This window comes from Crassostrea angulata, chromosome 1 (assembly GCF_025612915.1).
Source record: "Crassostrea angulata isolate pt1a10 chromosome 1, ASM2561291v2, whole genome shotgun sequence".
Classification (NCBI taxonomy): domain Eukaryota; kingdom Metazoa; phylum Mollusca; class Bivalvia; order Ostreida; family Ostreidae; genus Magallana; species Magallana angulata.
In genome coordinates, this window is record NC_069111.1 from 29,582,163 (window position 1) to 29,606,302 (window position 24,140).

The window sequence follows — 24,140 nt, forward strand, 5'->3', positions numbered from 1 at the left end:
AAATAACGGCCACAGTGTATCCATCACAACAATCATCAGGCAGCAAATCAACAGCACAAACTGAGAGCTACCCACAACACCAGGGGGCCACCATGCAAGCCCCAGGATGATTGACAGGTTCCTGGTACCTGCTCGACTCCGCCTCCCTAGTTCACCACTCCCGCTATCATGGCGACTATGGCCCAGCCCGTGGAGACTAAGTTTTTCAGTTAAGCCGTGGAGTTTTTCAGCCAGTCCTGAGTGGTGCCTATCTTTTTCAACCAGAATTTCAGTTCCCAAATGTGTAATGGGGGCACAAACAGTCTGTGATGCGGTGACTGCCGCCACATCCTTCAGATGTAGATCCTTACCCACATCCTTCAGATGTAGATCCTTACCCACAGTTTGCGGCGCCGGCACCGCTTGTGAAGGCTTCTTCATGAAGGAGTAGAAAAGGTGTTTGCATAGTTCCTCTGGCAATTCAGCATCCAGGTACGTCTCCATAAACAGCACGAAACAGTCATACCCAATTGGCTGAAATCAGGTATAAAGAAATACACTCATAAACAGTTCTATAAATATAAAATATAAATGATTTCACGTTGAAATTATTTTAACATTAGTATTCATCTAACAGTTACCATTTGAACAACACATCTCCTTACAGATATGTTATTCAATCTTTTGGAAGGATATAAATTTTTTTTTTCTTTTTTAAGTTCTTTCATGCAAATTTAAATCTAAAAAGAACAGACCCCCTAAAAGAAAAATCAATTCAACAAACCTCATCTTGGTTGTATTTGGATAAGCAGCCATCACCATTGAATTCCTCTAGGACATCTTTTAACTTCTTCGAAGAGTCTGGAATGATAAAAAAGACAATTTTAAATACAAGATTAAAAACACAATTTCTGTTTTCAACTCTCTAGAATGAAAGAATCATTAAAAACAGTCTCATCGCAGTTAGTCATTAGAATAAAATCTGTGTTCTGCAGACTTAAATATCTTCAACACTAGACCACAATTGAATTTAACTTAATTAAAAAGAGCATCTTTTTTTCCCATACAGTCTCAGTATACTGAAAATATTTACCACACAGTTCATACATCTACCAAGCCCATTTCAAACCTCCATCAAAGGGTCATGGGAAAAAATGGTTAGTGTACTCATCTAAACAGTTTAAAGGTGCATGAGTTGTAAATGTGGTTTGACCATAATATATAAAAATTTGCAAGGGGATTGGGCTGATGAAAATAATTCCCTTTACCTTCTCATTTCAAAGGTATGTATGTGTATGGCTTTTAGCTAGATGTTGAGTTTGCATGAGAGAGAGAGAGAGAGAGAGAGAGAGAGAGAGAGAGAGAGAGAGGCTTTTTTGTCCTCAAAGGAATATAATGCAGCCATATTTGAATCGACAATATAGGGTGGTTTTTTTCAAAGTTCTCAATAGAGACATCCAGCACATCATAATCTGCTAGATCTGACTTACCCAACTCTATCCACTTATTAAACATATATTTCAAAATATCCGAGCCCAGTGAACGGAAATCCATTGTCCATCCACCACAAATGCATTTTACTCCCACTGTCACCATAACATAAAGGAAAGCTTATTGTAAAGACACATTTACAACAACGTCATCCCTGTTTTTTTTTATAAAATGTTTACATGTGCTTGACATGTACTTTGATTACATATGTATACACTCCAGAGGAGCACTTCAAAACGCGACAACGCAACATATCTACATCACACGAGTGTCATCCAAATGTTTGTTTTTCCAGCACACTTTATGCACTTAAAAGTTCCAAAGGATTACAAATGCTCGATTCAGCAAACAAGTGACAACCTCTACCATTATTTTGTGTAGAAGAGATGTTTTTTAAAACAACATTTTTGCTTGGTTATTTCCTTGTGTGCATGTCCGGAACTGAGTGACAAACTTCCTTCAATTTCCCCAGCCACCACACTTAACAACTTCATATTCCTTTTCAATGAGGGCTCTTTACTCTTCATCCGGTCTTCCTGAGCTCTTCTGAGCATTCCATTGACCCTCCTATCTCAGTAATAAAGAATTTTAAGGGCCAGGCATTCAAAATGAGAAAAATAAGGAATTATCTCCCTTGAAAGAGTTGTTTTGCCATCTTAACAGAAAGAAAAATATGATAATTTGTAATGAAAATTGATCATAACCACTGCAGTAACGAGAAAAAAATGCATATAGATCTATTTTACCTCCCCCCCCCCCCCCCCCCAAAAAAAAATTTGTACCAAATGGGAAACTGACGTATGACACATGTATGACAAATAAACAAACATACTATAAAAAAAAAAACCATGATAATAAAACTGAAATACATTCACTTTTTTAATGATGAGATAACCACTTTTATTACAAGCAAAACTATTTCAGATTTTTTCCCCTAAAAGCTGCAAATGGAGGCAAATCTTTATGAAAATGTATTAAAGTGTGTATGCTTTTGAAAGAGGCAGAGGACCTCGTAAAGCTCTATCAAAACAAGATGTATCGGAGCCAGTAAATCAGCCTAGCCATTAGGCCACAATTTGAAGGACAGAGAATTGAGAGAATTAATGACTCAAGGTATTCCTTATCTCCGCAGCTTAAAAAGACCATGAGCTCCGCAAATCCAGCCACATAGTTTTATACACAGACGGATAGCAATTTTAATCCCGTCCATTAAAAGGCAAGGATCTATATCCAAAACCTTTCTAGCAAATTGCTCACCAGTTAAACAAAAAAAAAAAAATCAATTACATAAATGATCACGACGAAATATATTTAGAAACTTTTTCCCCTGTCAACTGAGTTTTTTCAAATATTGGTAAATGACTAGAAACAGGGCCGAATCTTTGGGATTCATTGGATTAACCAGGCACCATTAATGTGGTTAACCAGGATGCCACATTTATACGTTCCCTGATGATGATTGCTGTGTACACACATGAAAAGGTAACATGACCGCACAAGAGTATGAAGCTTATAATACTGAGCTTTGTCTCTTTTTCATCCACCTGCATTCCTTTTTTTTTTTTGGTTTTTATTAGAGAACACACACATATATCATACTAAGATATAGCTCTTTTCAAACCATTCTAACCCTCTATTTCTCCCTTTGAATTAAAAAGACTACTTTTAAGGACAACAGTTGGGAGTGGGAATGACATTGTGAGCCATTTTTTTTGTGAATACAACATTAGCAGAACTCAGGAGTCAAAGATTTTGATAATTTGTATTTTGCACAGTATATAGGCATGATTGTTAATTGCTAAATTGATATACATTTTAACTGTAGCCATTTTGGTCATGATGAACATGAATACTGTATATCAAAGCAATTTCATGGTGTTGATTATTTGTATGCCTGGATAAACATGGTGAACTGTAAATAAGAAATGATGAGTGTTTGAGTACACGGGCACATTGTTGTATGCATGAGGATGAATGACATAATGAACTCGTATATTGTAAAAAAGAACACAAGTTGGTTTAGGCATAATGATCACTTACATGATGTACATTGTACAGAAGTAAGAATGATAATCACTAACATGATAGGGTTTCAGCATGACGATTTCTTACATGATGTACCTGGTATGGTTAAAACATGGTGATCACTTATATGATGAAAACTGTACAGTAGTAAGCATGATGATCACTTAAATGATGTTCATGGTATGGTGATAGCATGGTGATCACTTACATGATATACATTGTACAGAGGTAAGCATGATGATCACTTACATGATGCATATAGTAATAAGCATGATGATCACTTACATGATGAACACTGTACAGAAGTAAGCATGATGATCACTTACATGATGTACACTGTACAGAAGTAAGCATGATGATCACTTACATGATGTGTACAGAAGTAAGGATGGTGATCACTTACATGATATGTATAGAAGTAAGCATGATGATCACTTACATGATACATATAGTAGTAAGCATGATGATCACTTACATGATGCGTATAGTAGAAAGCATGATGATCATTTACATGATGTGTACAGAAGTAAGCATGATGATCACTTACATGATACGTATAGTAGTAAGCATGATGATTACTTACATGATGTGTACAGTAGTAAGCATGATGATCACTTACATGATATGTACAGTAGTATAAGCATGATGATCACTTACATGATGTGTAAAGTAGTAGCCATGATGATTTCTTACATGATGCGTATAGTAGAAAGCATGATGATCACTTACATGATGTGTACTCCTGGAGCTGATGGAACTCGTCTGGACTGATCTTCTTCCAATCAACATCAGCCATGTTGCACTCTCAGATTGCACTAGACCTTTTTCTTCCTGTTAACTAGTGTCATGATGGTGTCACATTCAGCAAGATCTATAAACAAAAGATGATCAATGTAAAACAACATAACATTTACTTAAACAAAAAAAACTTTTTGTAAATTGAGTTGGAAAAAGATGAGATGTATTCAAACTTCTACTATCTCATTTCTAGAATGTTCACTGTAAACAAATATTGTAAAAGTGGTAATTCACGAGTAGTGGAAATTTACACTAGTTATGCAGTATGCTAAAAAGTGCGGGAAAAAAATGCACCTATGGTAAAAAATTGAAAACTTTAGAGTGGTAAATTACACATCCCCATATTTAATACCAACACATATATTGTTTGACTTGAAAACATGTACTTAAAGCCAACAGCTTAAATATTAACCACTTTTACAGTATATTAAATGTACAATAACGTGAAAGCAACACCTTCAATCAGTTTTTACAATCTCTGGCCACGCAAGAATCAACAGAGACATTCAATATTCACTGAAGTCAATTCAATTTAATATGCTTGGCAGAGAAAGTAAATATGTGCATGCAAATAGCACTTAATATAGTTCCAAAATAAAAACTTACAAACCAAATATATACACTGCACAATATACACATGAATGCACCTATACGACACATTCAATTCAACGTTGATTTGATATCCTGAAACAATGTGGTTGTTTTGTAGATTTTTTGCACAATGAAAAAAACACCATCCGAATGATAAAGATTTCTTTATTCATTGAGGGACACTTTACTTGAGTGTATGTAGCCAATGTATGAAGACTAGGCAACTTCCCTGAGCACACACAGTAGGCTGTTGCTACCTTAATTGTAACAACTCATAATCCTCTTTCCCTTTCTCCTATTTGGTCTATTTCGTTTTTGACATCACAAACAAGATGACATCTTGACTTGTCATTGTGAAAGTGACAGCTAGGACTTTAATCATTTGAAGTCTACCCGGAAACAACATCTTTGCACACAAAGACATTTTCTACTTGTTACAAATTGAATTTTTAAGCTCTCAAGTTATAATACCTTGTCCTGTTTGTATAGCCAATAAAGATCACTTGTTTTGGTTATCATGACTGCGTAATGCAATCTGATTTGAAATTCAAATCTAGAAGTAAACTTATTGATACCAATTGTACATGCAAAATGTAAAAATTGATCAAACAATGAACTTCAAGTAACAACCATAAAAACAGATGTAATCATGGCATCTAGCCTGCAGCCATGTTTGGCAAGTTAACTGGTCTATAAAATCCTACAGCTACCGTTTTTGATGTGTCATCAAATATTGAAATGAAATTGAAAAAAGAGTCCTTTTATTCTAATAAAATATGATGTTCTGGAAATTGCTCTGAAGCATGTGTGTGCAGAGCACTAAATCACTTCATCATGTTCATAAAGTAAAATTCTACTGTTAGTGTAATGTCGCAATGTTGATCAATTACAAGGCAATTACTTCTGAAAAAAATAATCAGCTGATTTGAGAAAGTTTTATGTACAGTGAGTATAGTATAGAGTACCAATTCAATCAATTAATTCGGGAATTCAGCTACAAATTTTATATGTTTAACAAATATACTGTTTACATCACCTCAAAATGCTTCATACAGGAAAATAAAAAATACTACACTTTAATAGGAAACCACTTTTTAAATGAGCAGATCAAAAGTTTGATTTTTGTTATGTTTACAAGAAAGACTTATCAAGACATTTCCTCCTTTCCTTTTCTCCTTTAAAGTAGTCCGAGTATCGCACTACGTCATAATACGGATTTTACAATATTGGTTCGACTTTTACAAAGCGTTTTTGATACCCGGTATTGATTTTGCTCTACATCACTGTTGTAAACAATGGCAATAATAAGTAATTAGAATGGTAATATATGTATTCTATGAGAGATAGAAATGATTAATGTTGAGAAACTCGATTCTGTTAAAGTAAAATGAAAAACGAAGTTTCTGATTAATCAGGATCTCAGGTATGCTTATCTCTTCTTTGTTTTGACCCCCCCCCCCCCCCCCCCCCCCCGAATTTTTCTTTTTCTTTTACTAAAACGGGTTTAAATTTAGAGACAGAAGCTATTTCGAAATTAATCAATTGTCAATTCATTAATGTTTAAATAATATCGAACATTGTTGACAGATCTAGGCAGAAAACTTGCAAAATGTGATTTTTACGGATTTTTTCGTCAGGGTCTACCTGGTTTAGAGCTTATAGCGTGAAAAGTAATCCGTCAACATATAATTTATTTTACCAAATCTTTTTTCTAAGATGTTAATCTATAGAATAAACACCATGAATTTAAGTTTGAGTCCATAAAATAATAAAAAAATTACCAAACGCGAGACTAGCATTGCATTTTTTGTATTCTATTTTGATACATCAGGTCCATAAAGCGTACTTACTTACAAAAATTTGCGCAAAATTATTGATGAGATATGGCTTAAATAAATATTTATACTCTATTTTGTATGTTCAGTTCTAATTTTCCCAAAATTGGTAATTATTTTTAGGAAAAACGGACGTCTGGCAATTTTCATAATTGTCAATAATTTTCGCAAGGGGGTACACCCATCTGAGAGGTGATAACAAACAAACTAGCATGTAAACATACATATTTTCTTTTATATATGTATTGCTAGAATGCATATTTATCATTTAAAGCTAAGCTTTTAATGATTGAGCCCATTTAGTGCCGAGTGTAGGACTACCTTAATCAGGAACAAAAATTCTTATATGCTCGAAAAATATGCTATATTCATCATCTCTGCATTTTTATCAATTTTAAGAAGACTGAAGGGGCAATAAACTACTAAACTACCCATTAGAAAGATCTCTTAATCTTTTCAGTATTTAAACTCATTTTTAAACAAAGTACCAGTACTCTCTCTCTCTCTCTCTCTCTCTCTCTCTCTCTCTCTCTCTGTAGATCTTAATGCTACAGTTTTGTAGCACAACCATAATTTCTCTTTTTTTAAAGTTAATAAAAAAGTCTTAACATTATTATTGAAGCTATTCAAAATATTGATGTAAGCTCTTAAAAAGCCTTATACTGCTCATAGGCTCATGAGCTCAATGATGGAAGGGTTAATGCATCAAGTATTTTACCAGCATTGGTCATGGCTTGGATTTTTCACAGGGAATACTGAAAGAGTGACTGTAGATTCTTTATTAAACATGACGAATTAATACCGTATCTGCATAAAATCTTGAGAAGCATCCCTTGCAGAATTTAGGACTTGCTTTTTTTTCTGACAGTTGAGAACTACGTGTAAGCAAAAGTTGGGTACTCACTATGTTATTGTCTCGGGAATTAATACAAAACAGTGGAATCACAGAATTAAGTACTCTCATAAAAAATGGGAAACTGCAGTATTTCACAGGGGCTGCTAAAAACATATCAACATCCCTGAAAGTCAAATACTGTACATCAATTAAAAGTACATAATGACAATTCAATTTTGATTTTGTGTTTCTCAAGAAGGATTGTACCAAATCAACTTTTCATAAATACAACTCATCATCTCCAATAACATAACACTTCTACTGTGCAACGAATGCTAAATCAACTTACTTGGAAAAAATTTCAGTCGAGTCCCAATCAAATGAATCGGTGAAAGTAGGTAAATCTGGTCGTGCAAAAAGATCACATCTCTATAATCCCTTCTGCAAAGAAAGCAACATCATTTGATAATAGATTAAACACGTACTTCATGTAACACACATACTTTCAGTTCTGGATTGTTAGCTCCTCACATTCACAGCCTGAACTATATGTAAATAATGCATTAATAATAAACACAAATCTCTCTACATATTGACAACCCTTTACCTGTAAGGTAATATGAGCTATAGTCTCTTGCGACATGCAATAAAAAAATTTATAGCCAAAAAACGATTCCTTCTCTCCAATTCCCAATGTGGTATAGAAAAAAGAGGGGGGTTTCTGATCAAATGCTCACAATATATTTAAAAGCCTGCAAAGATCGGTCAGGACCCTCTATTACATAATCAAAAGCATCTAGCTGCGACATTCCGAAATATCCATAACAATCGGCCGTCTATTTATGCCTGTGATAAAAAATATCCCCTCCCACACACATACACATCATCAGGCTGGCAAACACAAGACACTGAATGACAAACTAGGTTAGCTGGTCGCTCTGCATATTTTGATGGAAGAAAGCGAAAAAAAAAAGTTTTTAACAAAAAAAATGAGAATGCCACAGATGGTATTTCATGAACATTATTATATCTTCAGCGTAGTTTTTTCAGATGGGGGAAGTTTATAAACTGTGCAGTTTTCTCGAGAACAAACTATTTCCATAGGAGTTTTGTTACGACCCTGTCAGACGTTATGAGGCACCGTTTCGTGGCTTATTCTGCCACATAATAACCCCTGTGTATGGAATCAGCTGTTATGTATAAACTCAATGAACAAAACAACTCGCTAATCAGTATAAACTTTCAACTTGAAAGCATTTCAAAACAAAGAGATTTTTAGATATATTCGAAAAAACATTTTTGTCTTCCATTTTGAAATATAATGAATTTATTTGATTAAGGACAAGCTGCAGAAATATTTTAGCAATCTGATAAAGAGAATTTGTACGGAGTTTCGTTTTCTTTTTTTCATGATTCAGGTAAGGGGTACGTATACATATATTACAGTAAAACACAAATTATAAGCTTTTTTCAAATAATCACTTTTTTAAAAACCAGAGCACTAAGATGACGCTTATGAATACATATCCAATGTAATGGTATATTGTATCAAGTTAAACATACATAAATGATGCATAAATACTTACAGGACATTACAGTCAACATGTACAGTGGACCTACTATGCATTAGGGGGGTACGTTGCTGTATAGAAAATAAAACCTTTTTTGTTTCGATGCACTAAAACAATACCTAATGTGTATAACATGTATATTGTGCACTTTTAAAAATTCAAACTGATTAAGTTAAAGCCTATCCCTTATTTATGCTGCAATAAATATCAATTAAGCAAAATGATTTCTCAACACTGAGGAGTATGGTAAAGGTGATACAACAATAACATAAACTTCCAGTTTCATAAAACTTCCAGTTTCATATATCAAAAAGACTTAAATTTAACCAGGAATAATATATAGCTCAATAAGAAATCACGATGCTTCCCTATCTATAACCACTAACCAGCTATGTAGATTGTGATCATTGGAGTAGGTCTTAAACAACACTAAAAACATGTAAACCAATCGGCTGTAGCTAGGTTTTGTACTGTGTTTATGGCCGGGGCTGGTCTACAAAATTTGTTTCCGATTATGTAATCTTTGTAGATTAAACACAAATTGCGTCACTGTAAACGAACACATAAAGGGGAAACCAACTGTTAGCTTTAAATCTTATGAATACGTAAAGATACTCTCTCTAGAAATGAATGAATAAAATATTTCTAATTTAATTTGCTTAAGAATGAAAGCCTTAAGGTTAATAAACTTAACCCAACAATATGATAATTCAATCAAGGAAAGATCTTTAAGCAAAAAATGGATATGAAACATGCAAAAATTTAATCCCCCCCCAAAAACATGTTAACCATTAAAAGTTTGTATCACTCCTCATTTAATCTTTGCACCATTGATAAAAGCAGTTATAATACTTCATACCCTAAATTTTTTCTTCTGACATTCACATCTAGTCACCAATGGCCTTGACATCTGTTGTCAAGGATATTCACAGCAACATGACAATCATACGCCAAATGGTATTTGTTGTCCAATGCAAAGATAAATGCATTTTCTTAGAAGAGATAGCATTTCCAAGAATTATGCCTCATATCTGTTTAACAGTCTTTGCTACTGATTTGATCATTTCTCGGCTCTATCAGGGTCAAATCAAGTTTGTGGCCAATAGCATATATCATGTATTAGATGATTCTGAAAACACAATATCCTATAACAGAGCTGCAAAGCAATCTGTATGCATGAGGAAAATACTTCCTCTCCACTACCCAACACCCCCCCCCCTCCCCCCATTCCAACCGCTGGCTCCCATATATGCCATATCCCAACAGCCAAACCCAACCTCAACACAAAAATCCCACTAAACTTTAAAAACAAAAAGAATGGCTTACAGCTATAGTAAACAGACATACCTGAAGATCCGTGGGCATGTTTTATTTCACTGCCTCTGTTAATCCCTGAAGTCTGAAAATTCTATTTCACCATGTTGTTCACTGTTGACTGGTCTCCTATAGATGCACCGTGAGGAAGATTATCTACAAAATATCAACGGATTTTGCCGTCAGTGACAGTACATAAACAAACGACTCTATAGAAGTCCACATGCTACATAAACAATCAATAAGTCCCTTTATATTAAATTGAACACAAGTATAAATACATGTATAAACTCTTATCATAGCATTTATCTCTCGATCATCTTCACTTAATCTCAAAGTATAATACATGTAGCTGGTCTTCATGCAGATTAAAAAGCCAGGTGCAATGCATGTGCTTTAAAGGGAAATTTTTTTTTACAATACAATGACTTATGTCTTCGATTTGTCTATAAATAACCATGCAATAATATTGTAAACCATTTCAGAGAAACCAGAGCTCTTGGTCCAATTCATAAATTCATTATATCGCTGACCATGCGTGTATGAATCATATTGAACATTGAGCTGACAACTTTCATTGCCATCAATTTAATTAATAGCCATCGTGCTTAATATGTGCACAGGTCACAGCGACATTTCGCTGTCCAAAATCTGATCCATGACGGAGTGGATTTCATCCAATCGTCAGCTTATTGAATCCACTAAAATTATCTGGAGAGAACTGAAGGATATACAATTCAGACCCTTAATATAAAGAACTGAACTTTTCCACTATCATTTCTAAATTGCCACCATGGTTATACGCATCCATTTTGCACTGTATAAAATCCTTTTAACCAATACACTATATTTTCAACCTAGTTCTCGATCACCCTAATGTCATGGTCATTCTGGCCATATCACCTCCAGCTACAAGTACTTTGTGGAGCTGATGGAAACCAATAATCAGCCAGCTAGCTTACTAATTAAGTACCTTGTTCATAAATTTCATCCCCAAAACTTGATTAATGTATTTGAATATTGACCTATGCTATAGTACATATATATGCTATGAACAACATACAAACACATTCAAACAACAAATAAAGGCAATTGACAACAACTTTCAACAAGAAATTCCAGGTCAAGTTCATTTTATAAACTAACAAGTCATATAAGCATAATTGGGGTACACATACATGTATGTATGCATGTACATTCATACATGTGACGAAACTGCAAATACTTCTTGCTAATCAACTCAATTACATGCAACCACTATCAGTGCTATTTTGTATGCATATCCCAGCAACTTTAAATTTCCACTAGATAAATGCATTATTCATGTATTGTTCAGAGTTTTTTTTTTTTAATATTAAACTGTCCACAGTTCATGTATATCAAATGACTAGCTGTTCATCAATCACAGAACACAGGGCTATCAATTTTGACTGAGTTCAGTTTCGCCCTCTCTCTCTCGGGATCAAAAGCTAATTGAGTTTTTTTCTTCCAGGCAGAATGGTCATCTGGAGGAGAAGTTTGGTCATGCACACACATTTCTTAATATCCCTGACAAGATTAGTCTTTTGATCTACTGGGTCACATCCTCCCACAATCTGTATTCCCTTATGAGAGGAGGGGGGGGGGGAGGAAAAAGGAGGGAGGTGGTTGATTGAGGACCTTAAGTTTCTGCCAGGAGTTTTCCCACAGTGCATTGCTGGTCATTGGAGGAAACAAACCAAGCGTTAAACTAGTGAATTTACTGTTCTATCTGATCTGTGTAGTAGTACAATCCACTACTATTGATTGGAAGAATGCAGGCAATCAATGGATATTTATTACTGTGACCTGTCACCATCGGTTAAGGGGGATACGCTATGCATGCATTTAGATTGGTAATTAATGCTGACATGATTGGTAATTAGTTAGTGTATATATTGACATACTTTGACTTGATCAATGGTGTAAAACAATTTGTCATTAGATCATAATGATCAAGTGAATGTTGCAATGTTTCCACTCTAGTACATGTATATAAACTCTCTACAAGTATATACATCTATCATACAGTTATGAAATTCACATACACCTTTACCTGCAGAATATTTCATGCAAATATAATGCAAATTAAACCACCAATAACTTATTCATATCTTGATGAAATCACAACACTCCATTTCTAGACGCCCACATCAAAACATGTATACATATCAAATTACTCTTTTATATTGTCAGATTCTTGTTTACAAGGACGCGTTTCAACACCAGTCTTGATGCATCCAAGTAGCAGGAGACACGTGAAAGAATGCATGCTTGACTTGGCAATTAGTTATGCAATACTCAAGTCATTTACAGAAATCGGCAGAAACTTAGTGGCAGCTCTGTGTAATAGTATATCCTTACGTTTGTTCATAGATTTGCTTTCCAAACACACCCACTCAATGGGCTGATGGCTCCGGGATCTGCAGATTCTCTGCATTTGGAAAGACTTTGAGTCAGGTTATTTTTGCCAACACAAATCAGGATCTCTTTGTGAATGGGTTTCAATGCAAGCTTATAAAACATCCAATGATAGATACTAACTGGTAAAAGTGCACAAAATAACAGCAGAGAAGTGCATGCAATAGTTTAATCAATTTACTCACATCATTATTGATTCCAAGAAATATAAACAAATATTTATTTTGACCTCTCTCTCTCTCTCTCTCTCTCTCTCTCTCTCTCTCTCTCTCTCTCTCTCTCTCTCAAATTTAAACATACATAAGTTTTGCATGTCTTATCAAAACACATACTTCATAGCTTGAGAAGAGTACCTGTGTTACTGTGACATCCTACTATTTGTTTTAAGCAGGTAATGCCTTGTAAAACTCCAAGATTTATTTTATCAAGATTAAAACAGCTCCTGTTTACTGATCGTCTGATATAGCTCATTCCAGAGGTGAAAATAAAATTGATATACATGTAGTCATGGAAAGAAGACATTTTTACAACAGAACTACATGTAGATTCTATTTAACTGCACTTTATCATAACAACTTCCTTCTGTTTTCAGTTTATAGCTTTAAAACACAAAAAAATCGGCATAAATCAGTTTCTATTTACTTCCATTCAAATGTCTTTTAATACAATCTTGAAACCTCACTGGTAGTCTACCAATGAACTCAAGGCTGATCAGCAAAAAAAAAACATTACACAGCCACACCCAAAGGTAATGCTTACTGGCTGTCAATGACCCTTCGATCAAACAAAAATATACAGTATATATACGTATAAAAATGGATATAAACTGCCAAAAAAAGATTCTTCTGAACAGTTCAGTGCTGGTATGGATACAGTGCAAACTCAGAGCAACATTGCAATAAATACAACAAACTGTTGACTATGCTGGATATTAAGATCTTGATACAACAACAAATTTATGCACACCTGAATTTCCTTCAACAACAAAAAAATAAACAAAAAAATTCAATTACATTGATTTTAAAACTGCACATAAACATGCAATTAATCAATCATAGAATTTTTTATAAGCATGCAAAATGTTTTCATATACATGTGCAGCTTAATATCCCTCCTTTTCTATATCATATACCAGATCATATTCTCCATCTTTCTGACCAAATACTATAGTAGGAACAGACAGAATCCCCTGCATGCCAAACCTAATCTCAAATGATATTATCAATGTGCATAATAGCAGAACAGAATTATATAGGTCCAGCAAATTCAGTTGGCATGAAGTGTATGAAAACAACTTAGTTACACCTGTATTTCCATCATCATACCATGCAGCCACCATCTGACATATAAACATGACATAACATTGATCGACCATGAACCACAAATACAAGTTTAAACGCCCACACCATTTTCCCCCATTTCAATTTAAAGGAGGCTGGATGATCAACAAACTAACCATCATATCTACCTTAAAATTTTGGACATGATTACTTTATATTTAAATAAATATGATGAACCATAAACTATTATTTTATTAGAAAAGAAAAATCCTAAAATATTTGAATATTTTTCTTAATCTTAACACAAAACTCTTTTTCTAAAGGAGATAAATATAGTATGAAAATGGCAATGACGATCAATTCAAGCCCTTTTAAAACTATATAACTCAAATGATACGGTAATCAACGCAATCCTATTCAAAAACTCAGTTTATTCAATCATATGCTACAGCAATAAATTTCCATACTAATGAGTCACTTCAATGTCGCTTCTCTCTCTAGAGTGTCTAATCACTCATGCATTCATTTTTCTTGAAATATCGATTCTCTAAATCTCATTACAACCAACATACTTCAATGTTCAATCCAATTAATTAATTTTTTTCATTCGAACAAATATGTGCTACATTTGTAACCTTTGAAAATAAAAAAAAAATCATGATGAAGTTTTAACAATATATGATGTGTTATAAACTAGGACGCAAGTAATTAAATCAAAATTCACAGTGATCTTATTGTAATTACATACATGTAGAGAAGAAAAATGAAGTTCAGTTTTAGGATGACATGGTATGTACCAATTGTTCACCATTCAGCCATCCTATATACCACAAAACTGTGAACTAAGCCATGGATTAAGCACCCTTGCCTTGAGGCCTTTATGAACAGTAGAGCTACACCATATCACTGACCTCAAATTCATTCCGATAATTATATACTATCTAGCTGCTTTGTACAGCCCCAAGCTACCTCTCATAATTCATATCTAAAATGAAATTAGCATCCTAAACTCATATAGATTCATATACATTAAGCTTTAGCCAAACCATATTGTACATCAGTAACATGTATCAAGATCACCAACATATTAAAAATCGCACCAAAAATAAAAACCCTTCACAATCTATAAACAGGCATGCATGGTTTCTGAGGTGGAAAGTAACTGACCTTATCACAGCTATATATAAATAACAGCTGTTTAAACATCCGACTATATTCATCAATATCCCACATGCATGTATTGAATATAATGTTCATCTAAACAGATATGTATCATTAAAAACTTGTATTGACCTTGGGATGGTTGATTAACTATTCAGCTAACCAAACCTTTAAGACCCCCCCCCCCCTCCTCCTCCCCCTAGATACTGGTAATCATAAAATACAATAAATGTATATAAATAACATTACCCCCCCCCCCCCCCAATTCTCCTCCCTTGCTATAACCTCTAAGATCTATCAACACCATTCAGATATTCACTCTTGTTTCTTCCCTTCTGGCTATGTATCTTCATCTCCTGATGTTACCGTTTTAATTGACACATTATTGAATGGAAACAAAATTACTGCCTCCATGTAAATACCTCAGCCTGCAAATGTGTGACAGCACAGGGGAGAAAATATGAATGTAGGTAAATATTAGCATACTGCATAATGTAAACAAGCCAAGAGGAATGATCCTAGTGCCCAATATCAATTAAAGCCTCTATGGTTTCTGGTTGATGAGCTAGAAAACTGCTACAGAGCTATATGGCAGATCTTAATTATCAATGGAAAGGCATATTTGGGGAGACAGACATCCAGACAAACATTAGTCTTGCATGGGTCTACAACAAAAAAATGTAGTGGAATAACTGAAAAAAATGACAGCTAGTGCTGCTGCAATGAAAAAAATGTTATGTGCAAATTCCAAGTTCAAGTAACTTGATTGTGTTTTGTGTGTTCAATCTATGATTTACATGTTTTTGTAATATGATGCTTGTTTTTATAAAAGAGGGCAAAAAACTGTCAAAAAATTGTAAAAGAAGTTATCCGAGAGATTGCATTTCCAATGTCCCAGTGATTGGTTTGTTGATTATACATGCAGATTACTAAACTATGCATTATAATCCACTTACAAACATGGATTGACCTTCAGCTCAGATACCAGTAATTTTAAGATATCCCTGCTATAAATACCAATGCCCAAATCTGACCTTTTTACTTCAAATGACCTTGACCTTAAACCTTAGAAGGATCATACATAAAATCTTATTCTCATGGTGGAGTTGTCGGAAAGACTTTAAAAGACAAAAAAGATTAATAGAAAAAGAAAGGACCTTGGCTCTTTAGAATTAATAGAAATACCCCTATACTTCCGATTACTGATTCTTAAATGTAAAATAATGCCTGGACTGACAAACAACAAAAGCAAGACAGTTTCCTGACTCTTGGCATTAAATTGTTGCATGCTGCTGTAGTATATTCAATAAAGAGATAAATGCTGTGTTTTATATATCGGCAATTCTCTTACTGAAGTTTGATCAAGTAGCCAGCGTATGACATAAAAAGCATGATAATGATATTTGATTACAGAAATTTTATGATCCAGGGAGTTCATGGTTCAAACTCGTAATGCTGTCGTTTTGAGTCAGCTAGTTTCTACTCGAACCTTGCTTCCATGCAGAGTGATGGGCTAACTACAAAGACTGTATCCAACCAAAAAAAAAAAAAAAAAAAGGAAACGAAAAAAACTGCCAAACTTCACCATCAAGATATGTCATGTATGAAGATCAATATATCATATAGTGTGGTCGTATGATGGATTTATTAATTAACATTTCGTGAAATGGAAATTCTGTCAGACCTGGGGGGATGATTTGTGCTTCAGAAGGAATAAGATGGGGATTGCTTGTCAAAACCGCCTTAAAATAGACCCTCGTGAATTAATCTATTGAATTGTCTGCGAATAAGTGCGACGTAGGTCAGATGAAATGTTACTTTCCCGCTAGATTGCTCTTTTGTTGGAAGGGTGTATGACGTTTTTGGGTTACGGGGGAATTTCATCATGTCATGTTTCTTACTTAAGGAGAAAATGGCACCAGGGAGAAAGGAGACTATATAAAAGGTGACAATTCACTCAATTCAAAGACACAAAATGAGATCCACTCGGTGCACACAGCTCGGTGTGAAGGACACACTTAATACCATAAACGGGAGAATGTAGAGCCTTCTAACCTGATTTCCATACATATCTAATATACTGTATAGTAGCATCATAATTGTAACTAACTCTTGCATACCCCAGTTCATGAACAACACATTTTAAAACTAATTCTTTCTTTCTTTTTTATTTACTAACCAGTGATACTATACTGGTCTGAATGTGAGCCCTTATCTTGCAAAAATATCAAATATTATTTCCAGTTGAACTTGATCACCATAAAAAAATCTTATTTTGTTTTCTTTTTATTAAAATAAATAAATTTTGAAATTACATGAACCATGATAATAATTTATAATTTACATGTATATTGGTTGTTGAAGTGGGTCATTTTTTTTTGCAGTTCTCACTATACCTTCATATCGATCTGAAATTGGTGCAAATGAGCTATAGAAAAAACTGTACAACCAAAATATGAATATTAAGCAGAGAATTTCAAAATTATATTGCTCAGAAGAAAACTATTTTTCAATTTATAAATAAAATTTACTACTTGGACAAATACATAGTAACTATGGTGCAAAATGATTTCTTTTCTATCGATACTTCACAATGTGTACAGTAACAAACGATGTGTTTGACAAACACCAACAATTGATTTCTTGGGCTTAACTTGATAACTTAATAGTGGGCTATATGATATCTCATTTATGCCCTGTTTGACCGAAGACAACCTATCTTATATTGCAGTGCAATGCCATAAATAAGACAGACTGAGTCTCTAAGTATGAAATTATTCTTCCATTAATACTCCAGTCTTGCACACTATGATTTCTAAAATGATTATGTACATGTATGAACAGCAGCTATTGTCCATCTCGTTTTTCCTAACTGCCATCCTTATATTAAAGAGTAGAGCGTATCAGTAAGGGGGTTTTCTTTTCCCTTTATCTAATGAACATTTATACTCAACATACCGGTACATGCATGTCCAGAAGGAGCTTTGAAGTAAATTGGTTTTCCTTATATACATGTTAAGAATTGGGTGTTTCCCCCTGATAAACATTATGCATACAAGTCAAGACTCAAACACAGATCAGCTAGTTTTAAAGTGCATGCACCTCTAATAAATCTGTTCACCACAACAAATTCTTAGCTAGAGCATATCAGCTTTTTTAAAAGCAAGGAATTCACATATATATTCATTGACAAAAATACACGAATACCAGTAATATACTTTTTAAAAATCAAAATATGTTCCATATTTTATCTAATGTAATTGGGTTTCATTCAAACTTTCAATTTTTATGCCACACTTGGCTGTCAAAACTGATTCTTTTCCCTTCTTTTTTCAAGACCATTATTTAAGTCATTTTCTTTTCAACTAAATCACTTTAAATTTCAATATTTTCATATGCCCATTAAAAACATCAAAGTCAAATTTTCCATTTAGAAAAAATACTATAATTATATACCTGCAGTATAAAGCTCTAAATTAATGCCTAATTCACAGAGTATTCACACATACTGTCATCTGCATGTTTCTGAATACAAAATAATTTGGCGTCAAAATTAACTATATTGTTCTCACAACTCTAATTCTTGATGATTGATGGTTAATAATTACCGGTAACCATTAACCAGTTGGTCTGGACTCAATGCTACATGGCAAAAATAAAATTACCGTATTTGTATGGAATTGCCTCCTGCCTAAAAATCAAGCATCTTTTCTTAATTTGTTGTTTTTTTCGTCATACAATGTTTACATAGTTACATGTTCAATCATATTTTTATTTTTAACCAATCTTTAATAAGTTGACCTTCAAGTTTAAAAAACAAACAAAAATTCCCCGACCCTCCCTCCTGGGTCTGGATACTTCCAGGCAGCAATTCAAAACAAACATTTTTTTTTTAAGGTTGGCCCAACCTTAATGACTATATATGTATGAGGTAAGCTTAACACAACACAGTTAGTGACAGTGTAAATTACATGCATTTATATATATACACATACACTATCCGAAGACTGACTGAGAGTGGTGTAAATGCATGTACATAATATCTGAAAAATGTTCACCTTAGATACATGTATCATCCTATACAGATTGTTATTTATCATACACCTACTGCAAGTCAAATGGGTCCCCCATTTAATTCATATATATATATATATATATATATATATATATATATATATATATATATATATATATATATATATATATATATATATATATATATATATATATATATATTAAAACATTGTAGCCATAAATCTTGTATACAATACATATTCTAGTGTTTTCTATCAAAGAACTCAACTTACCCCCCCAAAAAATCCAGACTTTATGCAAAAAACATATTTTTGTTTCAATATCCATTTTATTTACTTTTATTAAAGAAATTACATAACTGGAAAGTTTTTGCCTCAGATGCCATGGCAAAGGGTACCCATAATCTTGTTTCAAAATCAAGTTATATGTTAATATATTAAAGTAGTTTTAGTTTTCTATGTTACATATTGTATTCTATTTCTAAACTGAATTCATTTCATGTATACACATGCAAAAATATCCCAATGTATATGCAATGCAGGAAAACATTATTTTATTATTACATGTAGTTGTTCATTGTAAAATCAGTTCAACGTGCATGTATACATGTACAATGCATATCGCACAAAAACATTTCCATCTTTCTTCCGTTCTCCCCGCCCTTTTCAGGATGTTATTGATGGCATAATTTTATGTAATATAATGAGTTTCATAATGTAACTATGACCATAATAATGAGGTATATAAAAGCTGGTGCATCCCACTGAATTTACAATGATTGCAATAACGAAAACAATCACTTTTTTAGATACTTAAAATGTATACTTTCCTCCCTGCATAATCAAATACAAGTACTTATGTCTAGTCTTGTATTCTTTAATCTATTATCTTACCTCTTTTATATTAAATGGTTTTAAAATTTCATCCTTCTATTCTCCCAAAATGAAAAATAAGTATGCTACCAATTATTCTCTCTCTTTCCTCTCTCTCTCTCTCTCTCTCTCTCTCTCTCTCTCTCTCTCTCTCTCTCTCTCTCTCTCTCTCTCTCTCTCTCCTCTTACTCTTCTCTTATTTTCTCTGGCAAATTAAATTCATCAAAAGGCCAAAAATCCTCTTCTTATAGGTATCAACTAGCTAAGACACCCACCCAAACTTCTACTTGACAAAACACAATCATGCGCCACTTAAATGGAAAGCCATTATCTTGACGTAATGGTAGTAGAAGCACATGTATTATATTTATTAGTACAAGGAAATAGTGTGTGCGTAGTACTGGAATATAAATGAAATCTATTTTTATAAATCAGGTTTCTATTAAATGACTAATGTTTGGGACAGTATCTAACATTTAAGGCATCTCTCATTTAAATTCATTTTGTAGATGGGTATCTTTTCAACATAAACAACTTTGCAAACCTGTCTACACTGCTTGGCACTGTATTGTATAAATGGGAAGGTGTTCTAAATTTACTATGGTCTACTTCACAGCACTCGAAAAACAGCTGGCTTTTTAAAAGTACATGAACTAGATCAGCTTAAATGGTTATAGAGGGAAAGTCTTTCATTTATGTGATTAACTGACATATTACACAGATTCCTTACCCAAAATCTTCTGTAGAAATCAAAGAATCAAGAACTTATTGTTGCCACCGTTTTATAATGAATTACTTTAGGATTCGTTCGGCACTGACCATTTCTTCAGCATGTTAGTCAATAATGTGTTGAATTCAGTACATCAGATATTTTTATTTTTTGAGAGGCAGTTGGGGATAAAATTATCAGCTGGTTGGTCATGTTCTTGACAAGAAATGTGAAGGACTTTTCAACTCCTGGCATAAACAAAAGAAAATGAGAGAGAGAGAAAAAAAATCAATGAATTCATTAAATTACATTACATGAAATACATGATGGAACACCCTTAACCTTCACACACTTGCGCCTCACATTTTCTTTTATCCTGATATTCCAAGGCATGCTACTTTCGCCGTTTTGGATGGCCGACAGCGAAACACTGTACATGTAAACAAACCCTCATGCCTTCATGAAAAAAATGTCTGTGTATTTCCCCCGAGGTCGGCGCACTGCAAGTTCTATAAATATCCCACACAACCATTCTTACGATCGTCTGCATTTTTACCTTCTCGGTTTACTCCACTGAAATTCAACATTCTTACCTTTCCAAAAAGATTCCTTAGATCCCGCTAAAATCCGTGCTGGTGTACAGATCTACCGTGGTAGCACGAAACTTCCTCGATCTGTGCTTAGAGCTTTTCAATCTCCTTAATGAAGAGTAACTCGCGCAACTGTCGAAGCCTACCACCCACGCATTTCTCGGCTGTATCTTGATTAAATTTAGAGGCGAGCTAAGGGGAGTAGCTTTCGTATATAAATAAATACATGCTGGAGATTAAGCAATTTTCAGAACGGCATACATATTGCAAAAGCACATAAGACCCAAAATGTAACTGAATAATCTTATGTTAAAGAATATTTACACGCACCATGTGTTGAGTGCCTCTGCATGCCACGCGCTCGCACTGTACTCAGCTGGTACCGTTGCACGGTAGATCTATATCATCGGCGCTTTTAAACAGGTGGCTGAAAAGCCAGCGAGGGAAAATGTTATAATTACTGTAACTGAATGGCTTCATTTTTTTAACGTACACGAAACTTGAAAATGTGTAGTATAATTTATTCTTTTTTTTTGGGGGGGGGGGGGGTAATTAAGTAATCGGTTTAGAAAATTAATAAATCATCATAACAGGCGAGGGTGCATGATGCATGATGATTTAAACTCATTATTTTGTATAATATTTTCTTCAGTGTTATTATTTTAAAATCTAAAAATTATAACTATCATTGTAAATATTCAGTCATTTTTATTTACAAATGTTTGAATTGAAATATCGGTCACAAACACATATATAGTGACAAACTATACCTCCTCCCTGCCCCCACCTTACATTTATATACGTTGTTGAGACTCGTGAAGTGTACTTTTATGATACGTTCAAATATATTCTGTTTTAAGGGGGAAATACATTTAACACAGTGTCGCGTGTATGAACCGATGACGTACGCGCTTATAAAGTCATGCCCAAGTACATACTATCATGTTGAAAATTTCAAAATTTATAACATGAAAATACTATAATAAGGAACAAGGAATCATTCTTTAAGTATTATGAGGTGATGATTTTGGTCGGGGCGTGATTAAATCCAATAAAGGCGTGATATATAACTTCAATTTCACTCTTCATTTCCTTATTTTCGTATCAAATTTTTAAATACTCCCAAAAAAGTAGGGGGCCAACTCCATGATAATTCAATTTTTTACTTGTAAATTTTCAAAAATTTGTTGCTGCGAGAAAAAATGGGGGGGGGGGGGGCAGGCCCCCCTGGCTCCCCTGATGCTACGTGCCTGTTTTATGATAGATTTGATCACACCCTGACCGAAATTATCACCTCATAATATTCAAAGAATGATTCCTAATATAATTTTAAGCCATCGTACGATTAAATGTTAAATATAGATAAGCAAACCCCGTTGGCGCCTCGATTTGGCGTCATTTGAAGTTATGGGTTATATAGTACAAAATCTATACGTTGTGTTATCACGGGCAAAGACACTGGAAAATGTAAATATTACTGTATAATTTAATTATGATTATGAAAGTAAACGTTATAAATTTTATTTATATACATGTATTATGTCCTTTCATTAATTGCAATCGAATCCTAAAAATTATGATAAATTATGTACATAAATACAGAAATTGGAGAAATAATATTAATAGTCACATTTCATTTGTGTTGGATTTGTTTTAACAGAGTGCACTTTGGAGCCAACTGCATGTTAATAAATATATACATTATTTCCTCTGCAAGGCGCTTTCGGCTACGCAGACTCATCATTCCATATTGTATACACACAAAAAAACCCACCCATTTCGTTAAGTATTTTAATTTGAAATCCCAGACCAGCTTATTTAATATGATGACGAACTTTCAGTATAGTGTAAATCGTTTCACTCTTGTCAGAGGTTAACTGTACTGCAAAAGCAACTGTCTGTAGATACTTTACTAAGTAAACCATACCATTTTGAAAAAGAATAATAATTGAATATATCTTAAATATATATACTTTAATCCGGACGCTTTGGTCATGACATTAATTTAAAAATATTATGTTTCTGGTTTTTGAAAAGCGGAATAGTTTATTATAGACTCATTTATATCGAATGCAAAGACATTTCAACCAAATATCATATATATATGACAATTAACAACATTGCTATTGTTCCGACAACAACAAAAACAAAAATCAGGAAATATAATTAAATCTGATTAAATAGATTTTCATCATCTATCTTTTAAGATATGTTAGATTCAACGTTTATGCATATAATATGTGTACATGTATAAACAAATATCTAACTCTGGCAAAACGTGCCTGCTGGATTTTTATACTAGTATAGTAATGCCCCTTTGACATTTTTTTATTTAAACAAAAGAAATATATCTTAAGAGTTAAAATCAAAATAAAAAAAAATCGATGATGTTCATTCACATACGAATAACGCGTGAAAGTACGAAAGCCCACTGAGCTCATTTTCGTAGGTAAAATTTTTTTATCACGATTAAAATTTAAATGCATTTAAACGCGAAACTTTAGTAGAATTGACTTTTATTCCGTACAAGAACCATTATGAAGAACAATGGGTGGAAAGAAATACATTTCAGTTTTGATTAAATTAGATGTAAAATTTATAGATTTAGATAGGTG

At 33.6% G+C, this 24,140-nt stretch overlaps 1 protein-coding gene across 15 annotated transcripts in view; it reads right to left on the reverse strand.

Annotated features, from left to right (window-relative positions):
* The window catches only part of LOC128174531 (diacylglycerol kinase beta-like), a 56,614-nt gene extending 34,898 nt beyond the window's left edge, over nt 1–21,716 (reverse strand). For 2 of the 15 annotated variants that reach the window (XM_052850854.1, XM_052844896.1), the window contains exons 1-6: nt 10,721–11,197; nt 10,473–10,595; nt 7,904–7,995; nt 4,225–4,366; nt 764–840; nt 129–513 (exon numbers count right to left, since the gene is read on the reverse strand). In XM_052850854.1, the coding sequence (XP_052706814.1) occupies nt 129–513; nt 764–840; nt 4,225–4,291 (529 nt within the window). In that variant the 5' untranslated portion in view covers nt 4,292–4,366; nt 7,904–7,995; nt 10,473–10,595; nt 10,721–11,197. Of the gene's footprint in view, nt 1–128; nt 514–763; nt 841–1,469; nt 2,130–4,224; nt 4,367–4,899; nt 6,043–7,623; nt 7,739–7,903; nt 7,996–8,161; nt 8,858–10,472; nt 10,596–10,720; nt 11,198–21,528 lie in introns of those variants that run through there. The other 13 variants (XM_052843395.1, XM_052840298.1, XM_052850159.1 and 10 more) reach the window with 11 other exon arrangements.
* Nucleotides 21,717–24,140: the final 2,424 nt, after the last annotated feature.